This window comes from Phytophthora cinnamomi, assembly GCF_018691715.1.
Source record: "Phytophthora cinnamomi strain GKB4 chromosome Unknown Contig8, whole genome shotgun sequence".
NCBI lineage: Eukaryota > Oomycota > Peronosporomycetes > Peronosporales > Peronosporaceae > Phytophthora > Phytophthora cinnamomi.
This window is the reverse complement of record NW_027150941.1, coordinates 368,931-390,270: the sequence shown is the minus strand read 5'-3', so window position 1 is coordinate 390,270 and position 21,340 is coordinate 368,931. Positions and strand designations below refer to the sequence as shown.

The window sequence follows — 21,340 nt, the reverse complement described above, 5'->3', positions numbered from 1 at the left end:
ATGCTGGAATCGGCAGCAAATCAACGCGTAGCTGTGAGTGGTCAAAATTGATCTATAATAACCAATGAGGTGCTCGCATTAAGTTGAAGCGTGCACTGCGCACAACCAAATGCGAAGAGGACCATGGAGGAGGCTGCTACACGGCAGCACGCACACGCTAACACGGTGTATCATTGCTTGTTTGCGTACTACAAGCTCGGGTACTCAAGACAGCACCTGGCACATATCTTCAACAAGTCGGAGCGCACAATTCGCTACTGGATCAAGATTTACGAGACCACCGGGCCATTTCAGCGCGCTAACAATGGGTCAAAGAAGCAATATTCGAAAGAGCAGCGTCAATGGCTGTTCGACTTCTACCAGGAGCACCCTCTCGCATGCCTCGATGAAGCACAAGGCGCCTTCAAGCAAGCATTTTCTGTTGACATCTCGAAGACGTCCGTCTGGAGAATTATCCACGAGTTTGGCCTCATGTGGAAGGTGTTAGAGCGTCGTGCAATGCATATCAAGATCGACGTGTTCCGATTTGTGGAGGAGTTCACTGGAGCCACCACAATATCGTGTTTCTGGACGAGGTCAGTTTTGACAACCGAGGAATGATACGATGTTGACGTTCATTGCCGTGAACGGTATTCTGGACTACTTCAGCACAGAGGGCACATTTGATCGTTTGGAGTTCACAAAACGCTGCCAAGATTTTATTCACTGTCCGAATGGTCCAGTGCGTCAATACCCTGGTCGTAATTCTGTGTGGATCCTAGACGGTGCTTCCATCCACAGGCACCCGGAGATTATTCATTATCTTCGCAGTGCTAGTATCGTCCCAATTTTCTTCCCGGCCTATTGCCCCTTTTCAATCCTATTGAGTTTCTATTTGGTTATGTGAAGCGTTCATTCGAACGCCACTACAACGAGTCGAGCGGACGGAGCCTAATGCCTTTTATTCACATTCCGCCGATTTGAGAAGTACAACATGGGCAAGGTATTCCAACACTGTGGGTGAAAGATTCAGGGATATTTCGATCCTGTGGACCCTCTTTCGCTTGAAAGACACACGCAAACTGAGCTCAACACAGAAGAAATAATTCAAGACGAATTAGGATTTACTGCACTTGAATCAGACTCGTAAACCAAAAATTACGGAAGGCACTAGCGTTAACGTTCCGATCAATAAACGAATACTTGCGAAGGACTCATGACTTTCACTCGGCGTGGTTAGTGTCTTCGAAGTTCTCGATCAGGGGCAGCGGATCAATGATAGCACTTAGAGATGGAGGCACGAGATCGCGAATCATCCCCTCGATGATAGCTTCTCGTGCCACCAAGCGTTGCTCTTGATCTTCAAGACATCGTGCTGTAGCCTCTAGATGACGGCGCAGTTGCTGACAGTCTGCTATTGAAGCCCTCACGCAGTCTAACGCAAGGCTCACCGGCAAAACAAGCCCACTGTTTAGAACGTACCAAATTTAGAAATGGCAACCTACAGTGTGACACCCACAGTTGTGTACACGTTATGTAGACTACAGTTCCGCAAGATACGCCCACGTTTGTCGCGTAAACGCTGATTTGAACGATTTTTACTACTTATGTTTTGTATACTTTTGAAAAACAAGCCCATCACTCACCGCCAGCCATAGCCTGCAGCCAGCAGCCAGTTTCTTCGGACTTAAGCTCACACAACCCAAGTTTCTTCATCGCACTCACACGGAGGCCGCCCCTACAACATGGACACCCCCTTCCAGTACCACATCGAGGATAAAGGTCTCTTCGTCCTCGCCCACGTCATGAAAGTGACATGCGACGAAGAGACCTGCGTCCTCTGGTGCATGGAGGTGGGTCTCATCGACAGATCGAAGCTCTGCCCACTTTGCGGGGCCGACATGAAGCCATCGGTTGCCCGCAAGCGCTGGCGGTGCTCTCGTCGTGCAGGGCACCAGGAGGGTAAAGAGGTGTCTCGTGGGATGCTTACGAGCTCGTTTTTAAACGAAACCAAGTTGAAGTTGCACCGTGCCGTGCGGCTACTTTTAGCTTGGTGCATGCGGCTGTCTCAAGTCCAGGCTTCTGAACTAGCGGACGTTTGTGAGCGTACCGTGCGCGAGTGGTACGCGTATTGCCGGTCTACGTGCTCCAAGGAACTACTGAAGGCAGAGTTCAAGGTATTGTAGCTATTCTGTTGCTCCATGTAACTTAATGTTGCGCTAACGTTGCACTAATGTTGCGGTATATCGCTCCATAGATCGGAGGCGAGGGACATATAGTGGAGATCGACGAAACTAACCTGGCAAAGAAGCGTAAATACAACCGAGGCCGTTTTTACCAGGAGTTCTGGCTGTTCTGAAAAGCTAGACTCCTACCTTGACGAGTATATGTGGCGTTCCTGGTTCTTCCCTCCTAAGGCCAGCACAGGCCAGTACCTAGGTGGACTAGTTGTAGCTATAATCAGAAATGAATAATTTTAGGTTGCCATTTCTAAATTTGGTACGTTCTAAACAGTGGGCTTGTTTTGCCGGTGAGCCCTCCAAGCAGCTCCCGCAGCCTTTCAAATCGCTGTGGTCCGAGCGCCTTGGTAAACTTGTCAGCCATGTTATTTGCCGTAGCAGAGGTCGGAAAAAAATAGTGCAATACAATAACTAATTAGTTTTTCAATATAAATTTTTATTACTGGACTAGACTGACCTCAATACAATATAAAATTGACCCAATTATTGGCAATAAATTTGTAAAAGATGCCCCCACTGGCAAATACCGAAAGTCTAGCCAATAAACCTCCAGTCTATAGGCCAGGGTCACTTGAGTGCAGTATCACCGCTGGCGCAACACTGTGTGCGCCCTGGCTGCCAGGCTATAGAGGCTGCTACGTATTGCTTCTTCGAGTGTGACCCCGTCCAGGTGTTGTGACAGAACCATGGGCTCCAGATTTTCGATGCTCCCTGGGGTGGAAGCTGCTGATCTTCCCGTACGACCGCGATGTCCATGACGAATGGCGCCATTTTCGTGAGATCCTTCTATGGCGCATCTACACAGCCATGCGCCTCCGGAACGATATTTATTTCCACGTGTGCGTGCGATCAGCCCATACATTCCCCGTTTGAGCTGCTCATTTGACACCACTACCAGCGCCTCTATCGCCGATCAACCGAGTTTAATCTTAATAGTGACGGGATCAGGACAGTTTTGCGCCTGAGGTTCCCTGAACCTGTTGATGGCGCCGTTCAACTCCCAGCTAGCACCATTAGATTGAGCCTACTCTCTTGAAAATTGCGATCTCAACTGCTATATCCCTCTGTAAAGTGATATAAGTTGTACCATTTCTGTACCAATACAATATAAATTGCGGCAATTTTTATTATTGTTTAGCTTAAAAGTGCAGTTTTTATTAGTGGCAGCTGGTGGATCCAATTCAATATCATACTGTATTGGCGGACCTCTGTGCCGTAGGAACGTAGTTCAGCGACATCTCCTTAGCCTCAACAAGCTCAGCAATTTTGAGACTCATATTTGCCAGTCGCTTCACACCGCCATAGTTTCCGACGTGTTCGCACGCCTTTATGATGCTTTGATTATCGCAATGCAGCTCCGGGACCATCGGCTTCAAGCCTATTTCCGTGAGCACATTTTGTGTCCACAGCTTGTCCTCGACGCTCTTACTGGCTGCCACCAGCTCCGACTTGCACGTATCATCCGTGACACGTTCCTGCTTCTTGCTCTTAAATCCGAAGCTGTAGCCATTCAGTTGAATCACGTAGCCCGTAACTGATCTTCCGGTATCCGGGCAATTCGCGTGATCAGCGTCACTATACACCCGCAGCTGAAGATTTTCTGCTGGTTTCGCATCAGATCGGCGATACACCAACCCAAATGTTTTCGCACCTTGTAGATACTGCAACACGCGCTTATCGCTTGCAAAATTCTCTTTTGTGTATGCTCCAGCGTGTCGACCAAGACACCGGATGACATTGGCGATGTCTAGACGCGTACAGGTAACCAAGTACTGCAACTTCCCTACAATTTCTCGGTAAGGAATCGAAGGATCATTGATTTTCGTCCCGTCACGCTCAAGTGGCATCATCTTTTCGTTGTGCATTTGCGGAGATCCGACCGATCGTGCCATATTCATCTGAAAACGTTCTAGAAGCTCAGTGATATATGCTGTTTGTGATAGGCAAAGCATCACGCCAGGCTCGTAGTGTATCTCCATCGACAACAAATGCCGCACACGTCCGAGATCCTTCATGGTGAATTTTCGCCCCAGCGCCTCGAGAATCGCGCTGATGCTAGACTCAGGCAGCTCTACACACGTGTGTATTGATCGCGCTCAGTTCATGACAGAAAAGAAGTCGCGAGCGAGATTCAAAGTGTGGGCGGCGGGTGCGTTAGTCGACATTATCCAGCCAAGTGTCTCCATCACACCCAAACTCAGGAGGTTGGTCGATCCATGGGGAGAGGATTCTACATTCTCCATTACGAAAACTGTGTCCAGTCCCACTGGTCATGCTCATCACTGTTCCCGTGGCTCCTCCACCTTGTTCAGCCATTCGATCGCGTTCATCACGTGATCTAAGTTCATTCGTTACCTGCTGGAGAGTCGGCGGGTTCCCTTGACGTGATCGCGATGCCCATTAAGAGCAGGCACGCCATATCTGCGTCGGTGACCGCATGCTCCGCGTCCATGTTTCTCAATTTCTGCCGCAACTGGGTCATGGTGCGAATGTACTCCGCCATTGACTGGCCCGGTTCGTGCGAGAACTGATACAACTGGCGTTTCAGCAGCTTGACGTAGGAGAAGTCTCGCTGCTTGTGGTATCCCATATTTCCTTTGCTGACGCCATCCCGCACACCTTCTACGCGTCGTCGCTCTTGCATCCCCGAAGTCCTCGCAAGATCGTCGCTCGTGCCAGCCGGTCCCGCCTGCCGAATGTTGCTTGTTCCGCTGCATCAGTGTCATGTCGAACTACGACGCCCTTTGCCACGTCCCAGGCGTCTCTGTCGCCCAGGTAGAGCTCTAACTCCGCTTGATACAGCTCGAACGTCCCTTCAAAGAGCGAGGGTTTGCTGGTACCACGCAATTGCTGCTGCTGCGCAGCCACAACTACGCCACCAGCGTTGTTTGCGTTTCCATCGTTGTTTCCATTCATCTTGCGCTAGTTGACCTTGGTTTTGTACACTTCACTCGCGCGTAGACCTTGGGCTCATAACCTAACAGCTTTAGCGCTGCGAGTGAATGGCAAAGAGAAGTAGGAAGACAGAAAGACACTTGCAGAGTAAAACTCAAAATGATTCATTCAATACATGCCTGCAATGCATGACTTCTATACGTGCCGTGCACGAGGAGGAAAGCATCAGCCTAAAACCTCCTTTGACTACACAACCCATCAATCGGGCTTGTGGGTCTACTCCTAGCATACATCTAGGTCATGACCAGGACATGAGTGACTAAGAGAGAGAAGAGAGTGACCGCATCGATCTCTAACTCTCATAGATTTGAGCGAAATGACGAGTTGGGCGCTGTGGACAAAAAGCGGAAATTTCTACAACTACTCGTGCTTAGCACGATCAGTACTCAATCACGCCACACAACACCGCCGCAGGCATTGCTTTTTAAAAGCAGGAGATATAAAAGAGCGAGAAGTCGTAGGAGGTGGAGTAGGATGGCAAGGGGGAGGAGAGGTGGAGAACGAAACAGAGATTGGGTCGTGCGTTGAGTCACACAGTTCAGCCAGAAGTCGTTACGCGTGTGTCTAAATGAAATAGAGGTGCAAACCCGATGACACATTAGTGTGCTGCAGCGTACTGAGCATATTGGCATGCTGCTATTACTGCCACACTGAGTAAGTAGTTTTCCCAAGGTAACTGGAATTATTATTGCAGCGTTTACCAAACCACGAGGTACTAGCAAAAGCAAGTCTCATATGCCCAAGCAAGTAGCTATTAGATATGTTACAGGCCCATCGTAGGTCTGCTAGATGCAGCTCACCGAGTTCGGTTTACTCACGCCTAAGACAGCAAGTTTACCTAAGATGATGAAACAAACCAATAGATGCGGATGAAAACGACCAGCCATCACATAATGCATGGCGCACAACGATAACAACTAGACCAGTAGCGATTCCAAGCCAGCGAGTGTAACGGGGTTACACACACAAGTGACAACAGTCACTTGTGCATGATAACGATCACAAGTGACAACTGTCACTTGTGCATAACATTTGGCACTTATGGTTTAACAGATAAATAGCTGTTAAAGGTTTTAGATACTTCCTCACATTGGTGTAAGTCACACCAATGGAGTGGGCCACCACAATTAGTGGTCCACACATACCCAAAGATCCTATTGGTAGAAAGCAGCATCTTTCTACCAATTAAAGACGTGCATATTGGCGGGGCTCTGACAGCCAGCCGCTGTCAACCCCTTTCATAGATGATAAACAGTTTTAGCAGATTTAGAAGGAAGAGCAATTCACAAAACAATACAGTTTTCATTTTACCTTAAACTAGCTACTTGGTGTTTTATTTGATTTATATTATACTTGTGGACTCAAGTATAATTAATTCAAATTATTAATAAACTCCTACGCTTCCTCATACACGTAGCGCGACGTGTAAGCTAAAGTAGTGAGCCAAAGTAGACCCACTACACCTGGTAGCACTTAGTAGTCCGTCCAACGACCGGCTGCTTGACGTTCGTACGAGGTGTACGAACGCGGAGCCGAGAACCCCATGAGCACGGAGGTGCCCATGGAGAGCTCCAATACGCCTGCAACGCATGTTGCACGCGCGGACTGCCCCCACCTGTCGGATCCAGAGTGGCAGGCCCTCCAACGACTGTCAACAGTCATTGGGGAGGCGGCGATAGCCACGATGCTGCGTACGCTATCGCCGACAGAGCAACATGGTGTTGCTCTGGGGTTCATCATGAAGGAGCAGCGTGATGCTGCTTCCTCAGTTACGGCGTCGTCGGGGACGACACCGCGTGCTCAATCATTAAAATTGAGCGTGAGCAATTATGTAAGAAGAGAGGGAGAGCCTCTCCTCCGATGGCTTGTCGAGATCGACACAGCCATAGCGGCTCGACGTATCGTCGACCCGCTGTCGAAGGTCGCGTTCGCCATGTCCTGCCTTGGCGGACGAGCGAGGAGTTGGGCGTATGGACGCCGACTCTTCGATCCTACGTGCTTCAGCACGTACGAAGTGTTCAAAGAGGAGCTCAGACAAGCGTTTGAGCCCCCGCAAAATGAGTTCCGGTCGAGGGCGGAATTCCTCGACCTGCAGCAGGGTAAGAATGACGTCCATGCTTACGCTCAGCGTGCACGGTACTTGGCCTCGAACATCGTGACCAACCCGATAGACGAGGCGACTAAAGTCGTCACGTTCATGAAGGGACTGAGAGATGGGCCTGCGAAGACCTATCTCTTCCGAGAGTACCCAAGTACTCTCGAAGCTGCTATCACCCTTGCCATGCAAGAAGCGTTTAGCCTGCGGCAGGCTAAACTACACGCGAACGTACCGAGGCCGCAACCGCGCCTGGTAGTGAGGATGGGAGGTCCGGAACCAATTGACGGCTGCTTGTCACCAGGAACAAGGAAGTAATGTGCGATGTTTCCGTTGCGGAAGGGTCGGCCACTTGCCAGGGAGTACACAACTTCCCTGCACTACAATGGTGGCCGTCGTGGCGATGCCGGGCATCGCCGCAGACCAACAAAAAAACGCGAATATCCAGTAGGCGCGGGGCTCCCTACTGGTGTTGCAGTCACGCGTGCCGACATTGGGCACGCGACACTGAGGACTGCAGCCCCCAGTGAGACCAGATCTCGCTGCAAGAAGCAAGATGACAGGCCGAACCTGGTCATCTTGAAGGTAACGTCGAAGAGAGCGAGCGACTCTCTTCGCGCTCTGGTAGATTCGGGCGCGTCGAACAACTTTGTTCGACTGCGGAGCTTACCGAGTCTTGACTTCGAGGAGGTAAAGGTACCTCGAAGTCTTCTGGAAGTTCGATTGGCAACAGGTGCCATCGTGAAGACCGAGAAGCGCGTCGTTAACGTGCGCTTCTCGTACAAACAACGGGTGTTTGTCGAACAATTTATCGTCCTGGACCTGGACGATAAGTTCGACGTTGTTATGGGCATGCCGTGGCTTGCACGGCATGACCCGGTAATTTACTGGAAGAAGCGCACGCTCGTGCGCTTCGGTCGCGACAGCGAAACAGAGAGCGATGGCCCTGTTACCGCAGCGCACGCACCAGCAGGTGCGCGCGGCTCACCAGTCGAGACAGCGCTTAATGCTGCTGTCCCGGAGTGCCCAAGGAGTGCGCGAGGGCGCGCACAAGCGAGACCCACGTCGGCAATGCTGCCGACGTCGGAAGAAAAAGATGTGTTGGTTCCGGGAACCAACACCCACGTTCAAGCGTATAAGGGACAGTCTCTGACCCGAAGAGGTCAGGTCGACAACGACGCGTCGGCTCCGGGAGCCGACGCACCCTCGGTCATCAGGGGCTCCGCCAATGAATGGCGTCGAGGTGACGAAGGCGTGTCAACTCCGGGAGTTGACGCTGCAAACAGTGCGGACGGTTGCAAACGTACCGCACTGACGCAATTTGCATGCTGTCGTGCAGTCGGGCTGCACGACGAAGCGCCATGCGATCAAGCCGGGCTTGATATCGCGCGCCCGCAGACAGGGTCTGCCAGCGAAGAGACACATTACCGTGCAGCCGGGTTGCACGAAGCGCCATGCGATCAAGCCGGGCTTGATACCGCGCGCCCGCGGACAGGGTCCGCCGGCGAACAACTGTCCACGGCCGGGCCTGGACCAGAACAACAACTGTGCGGAGCCGGGCTCCGCACAACAAGAAGACGGCGCAAGCGGAGAACGCTGCGCAAGTCTCGGTCCGGGACCGAGACGCAACAAGAACAGTCTGCTGGGCAGACTGAGGCGGTGACGCCGGATGTCGAGACGTTAAGCGTCTTGACGCGCACCGATACTGGATTCCAGTATCGTGAGATGGAACTCGCTAGTCCTCCGACGACGGCGTCGGAGTTGACTTCGCTTCCAGTCATGAGCTGGAAGCGCTTCACGCGCGACTTGCACGATGGACGCATCGAGCAGGTCTGCGTTCTTTCGAACAGCGAAAGAACGAAGCGCGAGAGCGAAGAGCTGAGGCAGCTCTTCATGGGAAGTACCACTGAGAGTGAAGACACTCTCAGCGCGAAGACGAAGCGAGAGCGCTTCGAGGAGCAAGGTTGGGACTCGGTGAAGTCGAGTCCCTATTACGAATTATTGAGGGAGTACAAAAACGTACTCCCGGAAGAGATTCCTGCGGAGCTTCCGCAGGATAAGGGCATTCAGCACGAGATTGATCTCGTGCCGGGCACAAAGTATTGTGTTACGCGGCAGTGGCCACTGCCGCGAGAGCAAGTCAAGGCGATCGACGACTTCTTTGAAAGTCGTCGCAAAGCAGGACAAGTGCGGGAATCGAAGTCCCCGCACAGTGCTCCGACGTTCTGTTTCAAAAAGCCACAGGGCGGATGGCGCATCGTTCATGCGTATAACAAGCTGAACGATGCGACGGTACCGGCGCAGACGCCGATACCGCGAAAAGATGTTATCATCGATTCGATGGCCGGGAGCACCGTTTACAGTGCTCTCGACTTGCGAGATGGATTTTATCAAATCCTAATGCGTGAGAGCGATATCCCTCTCACGGCAGTGAGCACGCCAAGCGGCATGCTCTGGGAATGGCAAGTAATGCCACAGGGGCTTAAGAACGCCCCTGCGACTTTCAACAGGTGCGTGACGCACTTGTTGAACTCGGTGCGCGACTTCGCGCCGAGCTACTTCGATGATGTATTCATCCACAGCCGGGCTGTGGACGGGAAGACCGACGTAGAGATGCACAGGGTGCATCTCCGGAAGCTACTTGAGCTTATGCGAAAGCATAAGCTCTACGCGAACCTGAAGAAGTGTATCTTCGGGGCGAGCGAGATACCCGTCCTCGGGTGTCTCGTAGGAAAGAATGGCGTTCGCCCTGACCCGGAAAAGGTCAGAGTGATAAATGAATGGCCTACGCCTTCAAGTGTCAAGGAACTGAGGCAGTTCCTTGGCTTGGCCACGTACCTGTGCAAGTACGTGGAGGATTACGCGGGTCAGATCCGCCCGCTGTCACAGCTTCTTAAGAAGGAAGCTGTATGGAATTGGACAGCCGACTACCAAAAGGCATTCGATGCAGTCAAGTGGGGCTTGACTGAGGCGCCGATCTTGGCGGTGGCTAACCAAGATCGCCCATTTCACGCACTAGTGTGTGACGCATCCGACTTCGCGATCGGATGCGCATTGATGCAGCACGATCACGAGGGCCGTGATCGTGTCGTCTACAACCAATCGCGTCAGCTGAAGCCAGCTGAGCGCAACTATCCGGTACATGACAAGGAACTCCTTGCCATGAAGTACGTACTCGCAAAGTTCCGAGTGTATTTGCTTGGAAGTAGACCATTCATGGTCTACACCGACCATGCTTCACTGCGCACCGCAGTGAAGTCGCCACACATATCACAAAGAATGGCGAGATGGCTCTCATTCTTTGCGGAGTATAACTTCCGGGTCGAATACAAACCCGGAAGATTGAATGTAGTGGCCGACGCGTTATCACGTCGGCCGGACTATGCAGAAGCTGTTGACGTCAATGCCATTGACGCCATGCGAACGAGCACACCCACGTCGTCTCTGTTGGACGACGTGAAGGCCGCGTGCGCGCACGACGCGGACGCGAAGCTCTTGCTGGCCTATGGCACAGCGCCTTCTGACAAGTCCCGTCAGAAGCTGCCCAAGCACCTTCGAGCGCGTGCACACCGCTTTCGTGTGCTCGACGGACTACTGCTTTACAATGCAGCCGACGACAACGCGGAACGCGTTGTCGTGCCGAATGACCATGACCTGCGACTCAGGATCATGTACGAGTATCATGATGCCCCGACCGCGGGACATCTCGGACGTGAGAAGACATACGTCCTTCTCACGCGCGACTTCTACTGGCACCACCAGTATAAGTGGGTGCGCAAGTACATCCGTGCTTGCGAGGTATGCCAACGCGTAAAGCCTGCGCCATTCGCGCAGGCTCCTTTACAATCACTACCGACTCCGTCGTAGTGTTGGAAGTCCATGTCTTTGGACTTCATATTTGGTCTTCCCCCGGACAGCGGAGGGAACACCGGCGTTGTGGTCTTCGTCGACCGCTTCAGCAAGATGGTACATCTTGCTGCGGTGCCGGCAGAAGTGACCGCGAAGCAGACGGCTCGTCTGTTCGTCGACATGGTGTTTAAACACCATGGCATGCCGTCCGACATAGTGTCGGACAGAGACCCGCGCTTCACAGCGCACCTGTGGCAAGAAGTGTTTACACTTCTTGGGAGCCAACTTTCAATGTCGACTGCGGACCATCCGCAGACGGACGGTTAAACCGAGCGCGTGAATCGCGTGCTCGTCGACATTTTGAAGAGCTACACTCACTCGTCCAATACTGGATCGAGTGCTTATCGATGGCAGAGTTTGCCATCAACAACTCGGTGCATGCCTCGACCGGGCATACACCGTTTTATGTGAATGCCATGCGGCATCCCCGTCTGCCGAGTTTACTCGGAGTGGTGGCTCCCACTTTAAGTGGGGGAGGGTCTACGACTGCAACACAGCAGTCGCAAAAAGCCGCTGACACCTGCACAGTGTCAGCCGCGACAACAAGGAACAAGACAACCAGGTCTGCGCGGGGCGCAGACCTTGACAGGAAGAACCAAGGGTCAGCGCAGTGCGCTGACCCCCAGAACAAGGAAAACGAGTCTGTGCAGAACACAGACTCCAAAAGGAACAAGGACCACGGGTCTGCGCAGGGCGCAGACACCGCGAAGAACCACGCAGAGGCCGGGCCTCTAGCGGAGAGCGAGCTGAACTCGTTCAGCTCGGATGCGATTGACTTTATCAATAAAATACCAGCCGTAATTCGGTTTGTCCAGGACACGATTGCAGCTTCTGTGGATAAACAGAAGCTGAACGCCGATAATATTGGCAGGGGCAACACAAATGAATTCAACGTGGATTCATTGGTTTTGTTATCTACTCAAAACCTGCCTAAACATGCAGTTTCGGATTTCGGAGCAAGTAAGCTTGCTCCGCGCTTCATCGGGCCATTCACGGTGATGGCACGCCACGGTAACGCATACACGCTAGACATACCGTCTAGCATGCGCCTCCACCCGACATTTTATGTCGGGCGGTTAAAGCCATACCTCCAGCACGAGCCAAGTGGCTCGTCTGACCCGAAGAGACAGACTCGGCAGGGGAAACCCTCCTCTCCAGCGCGTAGTCGCGCTGGAGCAGTTAATACAGTCGGGCCTACAGCCCGACCGGCACGTTCAAGGCGGTCTGGGAGACCGCCAGAGCCGGGACACGAAGGGACAGAGCGGCAACCGCCGCGCTCTGAAGGTACTCCGCGACCGTCACTTGGTCGTGGAGCAACACGAGATGAAGGTCAACACGGCGTTGACCATCGGGGCGTGTTTCCACCACCTCCGCCACCGCTGCGAGACGCACGCGGAGAAATTCGCTGGATCGTCCAGCGAATTGTTGATCATAGGAAAATAATCCGAGGTCCGGATTGTTTTCGCATTCGCTGGAGAGGTTTCCCTCCCCAACGCGACACGTGGGAACCACGGAACGTCCAGATGGAAGACGTTCCGGACATGGTGAAGGAGTACGAAACCCAACACGCACTACCAGCAAGAAGGTAGTGCGAGCGCTGTAGTAATCTACAACGCCTGACGACTCGCGTGCTAGATAATTAGCACAGAGGTCATTGAAGCTTTCAGGTATACATATAGTATACCTGTTGTGGTCGCGGTTGCTAATACGCACCGCCACCTGGACGGACAGTGCGCACGACGCACGGACACCAGCCTCCACCGCAACAACGTGGAGTTGCTAATACTTGCCTCACTTCGAGAAGGACTCGAAGTGCATTGGCGCTTGCTTACCCGATCACGGTAAGTATCAGAATTTCGCTTAGAGATGTCGACGCACAGGCGCGGTCGACATCGAAGAATCGTACACAGGCACTGTGTTGTCTGTTCCCGTGGTAGCGGCGCACCTCGCCCTACCGCGCATGGTACTCGGCAACAGAGAGCTTACTCTCTGTTGCAATGGTGGTCTTCAGCTTGATCGTGCTCATTGCGGATGAGCACGGAAATCCCCAGCACAAACAATTGACAAGCAGTCAATATTAATTGACGTGTCGAGACCGACACGTCTAAGCTTAACGGGGGGATGGTGTAACGGGGTTACACACACAAGTGACAACAGTCACTTGTGCATGACAACGATCACAAGTGACAACTGTCACTTGTGCATAACATTTGGCACTTATGGTTTAACAGATACATATCTGTTAAAGGTTTTAGATACATCCTCACATTGGTGTAAGTCACACCAATGGAGTGGGCCACCACAATTAGTGGTCCACACATACCCAAAGATCCTATTGGTAGAAAGCAGCATCTTTCTACCAATCAGAGACATGCATAGTAGCGGGGCTCTGACAGCCAGCCGCTGTCAACCCCTTTTATAGATGATAAACAGTTTTTAGCAGATTTAGGAGGAAGATCAATTTACAAGCAATACAGTTCTCATTTTACCTTAAACTAGCTACTTGGTGTTTTATTTGATTTATATTATACTTGTGGACTCAAGTATAATTAATTCAAATTATTAATACACTCCTACGCTTCCTCATACACGTAGCACGACGTGTAAGCTAAAGTAGTGAGCCAAAGTAGACCTACTACAGCGAGACCTAGGATATCTTCCAGAACTTTGACGTAGGCCAATAAGCGACGATCCAATGAGTACTCTGAGTGTGTCGTAATATTCGCGCTTCTATTATATCTCAGAGTGTTGGTCTGCAGGTAGCGGATCGCAGTGGCCGTGTTCACCATTCCGGTTAGCACATATAGGAACCCGGTGTACGAGTCCGAGTTGGCGAATTGCTCAATCAACAGAGGACATAGGAATCACGCGCCATGGACGCATTTTCTCAACCGATTTTTTCGTGATGACTCCTCTAATGACGAGAATTGACAACGACCGTGCACAGCGGCAGCTAATACTTCGCCACAACCGGCAGGAGATAAGGTGTATGGAGGCCAGCAAGCCCCAGATGTAGTGGGTCTAACTTGACTCACTACTTTAGCTTACACGTTGCGCAACGTATATGAGGAAGCGTAAGTACTTAGTAATTACTTAGGTTAATTATATTTGAATACACAAATATAAGTTAAGTAAGATAGGATTCCAAGTGACTTAGATTAGGTAAAATGAGAACTGTATTTGTTTGTAAATTGATCTTCCTCCTAGAACTGCTAAAACTGTTTATCATCTATAAAAGGGTTGGCAGCGGCTGGCTGTCAGAGCCCCGCTAATATGCATGTCTCTGATTGGTAGAAAGATGCTGCTTTCTACCAATAGGATTTTTGGGTATGTGTGGACCACTCACTGTGGTGGCCCACTTCAATGTATCCATTGGTGTGTCTTACACCAAGGTGAGAAAGTATCAAAACTTTTAACAGATAACCTATCTGTTAAATTCACAAGTGGCTTGTAGCCACTTGTGCGTGTAACCCCGTTACACCAGACATGGTAGCTTGAACTCAGTGATATTAGTAGTCATGTTAGTACCGTCGATTCCTCACTACTGATAGATATAGTATTCTACTATTTCCCGAATCCGCAGTTCGAAGAACTGTCGTTTGGGGCTGTTTTTCGGATGTCATCAAGTAACATTGGTGCAACATTCTCCTACTCCAGGGATGTAATCGAGTAACATAGGTGCAACACCAGCCTTCTCTGGAATACAAGGCGGTTAACCCCTTACTTCCCGGCTCTTTTTACGAGGGTATTTTTTTACCTGTCCCATAATCAATATTTATATATATATGTATGAGTCGCAGTGTAAGTACGATTTTGAAGTGGGTGTTTAGGGGTGGGTGGAAGAGGAGACAGGTGGGTAACGTAGCGACTACTACAACATAAAGCAAGCTTATGTAGGTGAAGTGAGTCAGTTGCATCTCGTATGCTGCCTAAATCAACATAAAAATGTCCCGGTTATTGGTTAGCCCCTCTTTGCATTGTTGCACACGTCCAGCAACGATGGTTTCACGTGCTGTAGCCAATGGCAGGAATGCAAAAGTAACTTTCCATTGATTGCAAGCTACCAAAAAACATACGTGCTGCCTACGACTCGTCGTCTGCCTCCCCTGCACTGTCGTCAGCATTTTCCTCCTCATCGGCTTCCTCTTGGCTAGCCGCCGAGCCATCTCCGTCCGCCTCATCTTGGCTAGCCGCTGAGCCATCTCCGTCCGCCGACCCCACCGAGCGGTGACGTCCTTGAGCCGTGCGGCGTCGCTTCTTCCCAGGACACGATGGCGGAGGACTGTTACGGATCTTGTGTGCGCTCAGGAGCGCACGCGGGATGTCGTTGCCGTCGCTCCAGTCAGCATGCCAGACCTGAAAACATGTTTTCTCTTTTCCCTCCCGTGCTATATTACACAAGTAGGTACTGCATCATCGTACAACATGTTAGTATACGAAAATCAAACACAATTAGCAGGAATCACGCACTGTCGATTGCCCATTGAGCACTCGGGGCAAAAGTACTTGGTGAACTTTCGTGGCTTCACTTCGATTGCCCATTGAGCACTCGGGGCAAAAGTACTTGGTGAACTTCCGTGGCTTCACTTTGAGAATGGCGCACACCTTGCATGTTCGGTGACGCTGCTTCGTTCCTTGCTCGCAGTCAACCGTGTCGGGATTCTCCTCGAGGCGGTGATCCGATTCCGCCGAAGCCGGTCGTTCGTCTTCAACAGACCGCTGAGTCGAACAATCTCTCACTGGAGACGCTGCCATTCGTTCCTGTGCGCTTGTAGCCCGCTGCAAACAAATAATGCAACATAAATAGAGTTATGTGTGATGCCAGCATACTGTTATGTTAGATCAGCAACGTAGCGCTTACCTCAATTGCTTCAAAAGCTTCAGGTGAGTCGACGGAAAGTAGTTGCTCCATCAATGTCTCCAGAAACGCAAAGTGTTTAGGAGGGCGCTTGTTGTTCACCTTCCGGATATAGCGGTAGATAATGAAGGCGTTCGCCAATGCCATATCAACCAGACCCAAGAAGAGGGTCTTGTAGTACTTGCGTGTTTTGTACGCTAGCTGCACACTGTAGCGCTGGAGTCTCAGCTGGTCGTGGACGTCGACACCGCCCATCGAGCGGTGGTACTCCTGCACCAGTCCTGGTGCAGAAACAGCCTGCATATCTCCATGTACACGACGCACTATAACATATACAGCATTAGCGATGTTAGTGTGTCATCCTGAGTAACGTATTCATGCATGCATACGTACTGACTGTGGTGGGTCGTCGACTGCCTCCTGTGGACAACATGTGTATGGGTAGCCGATCCATCCACATGACGGCGCTCAGCTGGGGGAATTGCTTGTTTTCTGCTATGATAGCAGTGCCCTGCGGAGGGACCACCACTTTTTGCTTGTTCACGGTCCTGGTTTTCTTCTTTGTGATGACGTTCTTGGCATACTCCGAGCGGTCAGTCTGGATCGTACCCGTCATATACATCCGGCGGTGAAGCAGCTCCAGTGCAAGCTTTACCGAGGTGTAAAACCTATCGGTAACCACCAAACGCCATGGGGCAGTCGGCGTTGGCGGGCATAGCGCATTCATGTTCCGCAGCACAGCAGCTTCTCCAGAATTATTGTCTTTGGGCAATGGTGTTCGCAAATGCGCTTTCGCTCCACAGTACACTTCAATTCTGTAGATATAGCAACCACAACACATAAAGTTAATCTTATGTTAGACATCGAGATATATATCATCTATTATGTAGGGCACCATCCAACATTAGGACTTGAGCCAAAAAAAAAAAACGTAGCGAGTTCGTACTCGCCACGGGTACTAACCTCATGCAGTAAGCCGTCTTGGCGCAGGCAGCGACGAAAACCTTGGTGCCCCACTTGTGGGGCTTGTCGTTGTTGAATTGGCGGGTAGGATTGCATCTGGAACGCAATGGAAGGGTTGCTTCGTCAAAGCTGATAACAGGGAGCACTCGGTAGCCGCGGGCGAACGTCCGTTGCAGCACGTCGACGACTGGGCGTATTTTCCATGCTAGATCGATGCTGGCCTTGGGCGACTTGTTGTTGGAGAAGTGAAGATAGCCCATGATGTGAAAAAAAAAAACGATTCTTGCCCATGAACAGCCCAAGCCGGTAGGCTAACATCGCCCCCACCTTCCCCACTGACCAATGTGCAGCAATGCCTTTGCGGATAGGCGCCAGCATTCTAGCAATAAGCAAGCCCATCACTTGCAGTACCTCGTACGCTCCAATGTCCTTCACGCCTGATAAACGCCGTCGAATGTCTCCAAGGTCCTCCACTTCACCACCACTTCGACGTTGCTGCGTCTGAATTGCCCGCACGCGCAGTGGAATCGACTGACGGTGGTAGATATTGCTTTCAACTGCAATCTGGGCCGACAGTTTGGGCGGCCTGAAATAGAACATGAGCGCGAGAGGGTCTTCAGCGACTTCAAGAACACTGTGCGTAGGTCCATACGGTCCATCGTACAAGTTCGCATACGTGGGATCCGGGCCAAACGTGGATTTGTCTGTAAATCGTGTAAAACCGCTATGTTAGTATTTACGCTGGATGCATATGATCATACAAAAGGTTATGTTGAGCGAGGTCGACTTACAATACTCCCACCCGATGTCCCTCATCGCTGTGATGTACTTGCTGTCCTTTGCAGCAGACGAACGCACCGACGCAGGAAGCTCCTCGCGTTCAGCATCCGATTCTTCATCGGTCAGCGGACCGATATCCCAGTCTCCGTCCCAGCAGTCGTCGTCCTCCGCGTCTTCTTCGTCTTCAGTTCCTCACGTAGGTCGGGATTTTCGTCGGAGTTGAGGTTTCTTCAAGCGGCAGCCCCTGACCCCTGACGGCATCAGATTAGGGTCGCCGTCGACGACGCAATTCGCAAGAACAGGAGTACTCACCGCGACGACTTCCTCACCAGACGCAGCAGTATCGTTTTCAGCACTTGACAGTTCCTGCCAAAACAAAAGAACAGTAAAAGGTTATGTTAGCCATAAGTTGGTTGCAACGTGTCACCACCATCTTTCTGTTGGACGCTTCAACATTACATACCTCAATGTCGTCAGCTCGTTCCGCTTGAAGGAGTCCTCGTCGCCGCTTCCGCTATTCCACCGTGTCCACGCGCTTCCGCTTCCCCGATCCAGTTGGTCTTGCTCCAGAAGATGTGTTGCTCGTCCTGGCTGCTGGCGCTCCATCTTGCCTCTTCTCCTCCACAATCGCCGTAACAATGCTGGCCATCGCACCCGCCACATCTGATGGCATGGTGTCAGGCGGGGTAGTCGGTGTAGCAGCTTCGGCAACTCGCGATGCGATGGAGCCTGGCGCAAAACCCGTCCTCCACATCGCTGGCGTCTCTGCGGGCGCCTTTTTCCGACTCGGCGCCTTCTTTCCCGTCGGCGTGGCCTCTGCTGGCGCCACGTTCTTGGCCTGCCATGCGACTGTCGCCCCCGGTGTAGCCGCCTTCGCCTCCGCGGCTGTGGTCTTGGTCGGGGCTTTCTTCTGTGGAGCTGCCACCGCTGCGTTCTCCCTCTCCTCCTTCTCTGCCGCACGACGCAGTCGCCGCTCCCGCCGCTGCGCTTCGAGGTACTGCTGCTTCTGTGCCGGCGTTAGCGTGTGGCGTGGGGTTTTGCCGACGGGGCCGACCACTGTTCTCCACGCGGTCAAGTTCTCGAATGAGGGAGTTCAGTGACCGTCGGCCACTGATTTTGATGGGTGGTAAAATCCTTTCTCTGGCACCTTGAACCCAGCCCACAGGAAAGTCAAACCTAATCCTGTGCATTTGCCCATTTTACACGCAAAAAAATATCTTAGTTTTTGTATGCCAAGTTAAGCGACGATGGTGCATCCAATATCCAAGTATAAATCAGTCTTATGTTGGACCTCCAACATAACATAGATGCGCGACAGGAGGGAATTAGGGTATACACCTCTTATGTAGAACGTTCCAACATGCGGGAAGTAAGGGGTTAAACGTCAACAGCGCCTGCAGTCGTCCAGAGATCTACGACTACTTCTGCATTCGACAACTCGTGGGCCATGAGGGACGTGCTGTTCTCGTCGCTGCAGGGAGAGTGCGCCTTCGTGATGCTGCCGCCGCCCGCTCACTACGGCCACCTGGCCGGTTTCTCATCGACGAGCCACCTACGTCGAACATAATTTCGAGCTCCGTTTATTGACCTTATCGATGGGATGCCTTTCCAAGTTACCCAAAATGTCCGGGTGCCGCTAATGGTACTTTGGATACTCTAGAACATGTCGCCGTCTCTGCTAATAAGATCTTCAAAATTATTCGTGACTCGAACGCTGGTATTGATGTAAAGATTGCCTCCAACCCACCACCTTACGCACTCGTCCGTATTGCTCGGGGCCCCAATGCAGTCGCTATTGATGCAGATTCAGATTCCGCCATTTTCCTATTTTTCTACGATGCACAGGCGTACGCTGAGACTTATATCGCTCTCTCCAAGTCTGTCACTGGTGAGAAAAGATCGCTATCGCTTCATTTGCAACAGCTCCCTATTATTTCTGCGGTCGCTTCTACCATTTATAAAGTGCAAGGGGAGACACTGGATTAAATGGCTGCCGTCGAATGAAAGTCGTCAGTCGGAATCATCAATAAGCCCCAGCAAACATACCTGTTGGATTTTCTCGTCGTTTCTAGTTCGGCTTTCTCGACTTCATCTCCCTTTACTCCTACCCTTGCTCAGTGGTCCAAGCCTCCAACATCGGTATTGCAAGAGGTGCTTTCGCCATAACGATACTTAACGAACGATTACGTTAATAATGCAACGTATTCGTTTGAAAATCGTACGTAAAGATACGTAATACTGTAGCGCGACCCTTTGACCAGGGCTTATCTGGATATTCGCCATGCGCTCCCCAATCTCGCCACCCGAGAACCGGGAACCACCCGATACCTATCAAGACGCTTCGGCGGGGCAAGGTCACAGCATGCGATCTCGCAAAGAGTGGCGTTCATCTGGTTCTACGCCTCGAATGATTTACAGCGGTGATCGAGCGGAGCGGTACAAGGCGTTCCTGGCACCGCGCTCAAAGTTACACGAGACACTGCCGCCGATATCCCCCCACACGAGCCCCCCGATTCGTACTCGGCTCACGTTTGAAGATTACGCCCAGGTTGAGGAGGCGAGGGTCTCTACTCTACCTCACACTAGCCGTTTGATGATTGCAAACAGCGATGTCGAAGCCCATTCGACGCCAGCCCCTCGATCGGCTTTCACTCGCCTACTACCCCAGTCGGAATGGCGGCTAGGAGAGCGTTAGGCAAACGTGCTGCTAGTGGCGAAATCGAATCTCGCAAAAGGGGTGAATTTTCAACTGGAATTGACCTACAGCCGTGTGACTTCGTGACTCCAGTAAATGAGCAACGACGACGTAGTCCAAGGGTTGCTGGCTTCGCTAACAGTAGTCAGACTGCCACAGGGTCTAGATCTATCACTCCAAATGATTGTATTGGACACTCGGCGGCTAGTCGTTCCAGGCGTGGCAGCAGCCGTCGCGAAAAGTCTCAACGCTCACAACAGAAGCGCCGTTCTCCAGCTTCAGAATCTGCAGCATCCCCAGCAAGCTACCCCATTGATGCCGAACGTGATGCGCCTCCACTTCGCCGTTTGTTCAACATCCGAAAGATGTGCAAGCCGCAATATTGGATGTTCATCAAAATGGTATGCGAGGACGAGTTCGTTACGCTGGAGGAGAAAGATCTTCGGTCGGAACACGCAAGGTGTGCATTTTGTACCAGGTGTAATACCGAAATCAAGTTCGAAAAAGCTTCAACGGCGTATGTCACTAAACACATGACGAAAGTTCACAGCAAAGAGCTGAAAGCCGCCGAAGCAGCGAAAGTGACTAGAAAAAAGAACGGAACACAGGTTCTTGTTCAAAAAGAAGTCGAGAAACTACCAAATCGATCGACCAGTCAACTGCCTGCTACAGCTGAAGAGCAGGCTCGTGCAGATACTTTGGCGACGATTTGGATAGCAAAATCCATGCGCCCATTCAATATCGTGAAAGGCAAATATTTCCGGAAGTATTCTCGCTATTTGAACTCTGTGGAAGGGTACATCAAGACGATCAAGCCGTAGAAAGCACGCGAAAATGTGGCCAAAGTTGCTGCTGGCCTCCGTGAA

At 51.5% G+C, this 21,340-nt stretch overlaps 1 protein-coding gene across 1 annotated transcript; it reads right to left on the bottom strand.

The window, feature by feature from the left end:
- Positions 1–3,406: 3,406 nt before the first annotated feature.
- On the bottom strand, positions 3,407–18,854 carry IUM83_11647 (Pol protein; the record flags this gene model as incomplete). The annotated part of the gene is made up of 5 exons (XM_067936220.1): positions 3,407–3,758; positions 17,418–17,703; positions 17,791–17,970; positions 18,109–18,145; positions 18,303–18,854. The coding sequence occupies 5 exons, from the start codon at positions 18,852–18,854 to the stop codon at positions 3,407–3,409; spliced, it is 1,407 nt and encodes a 468-aa protein (XP_067798570.1).
- Positions 18,855–21,340: the final 2,486 nt, after the last annotated feature.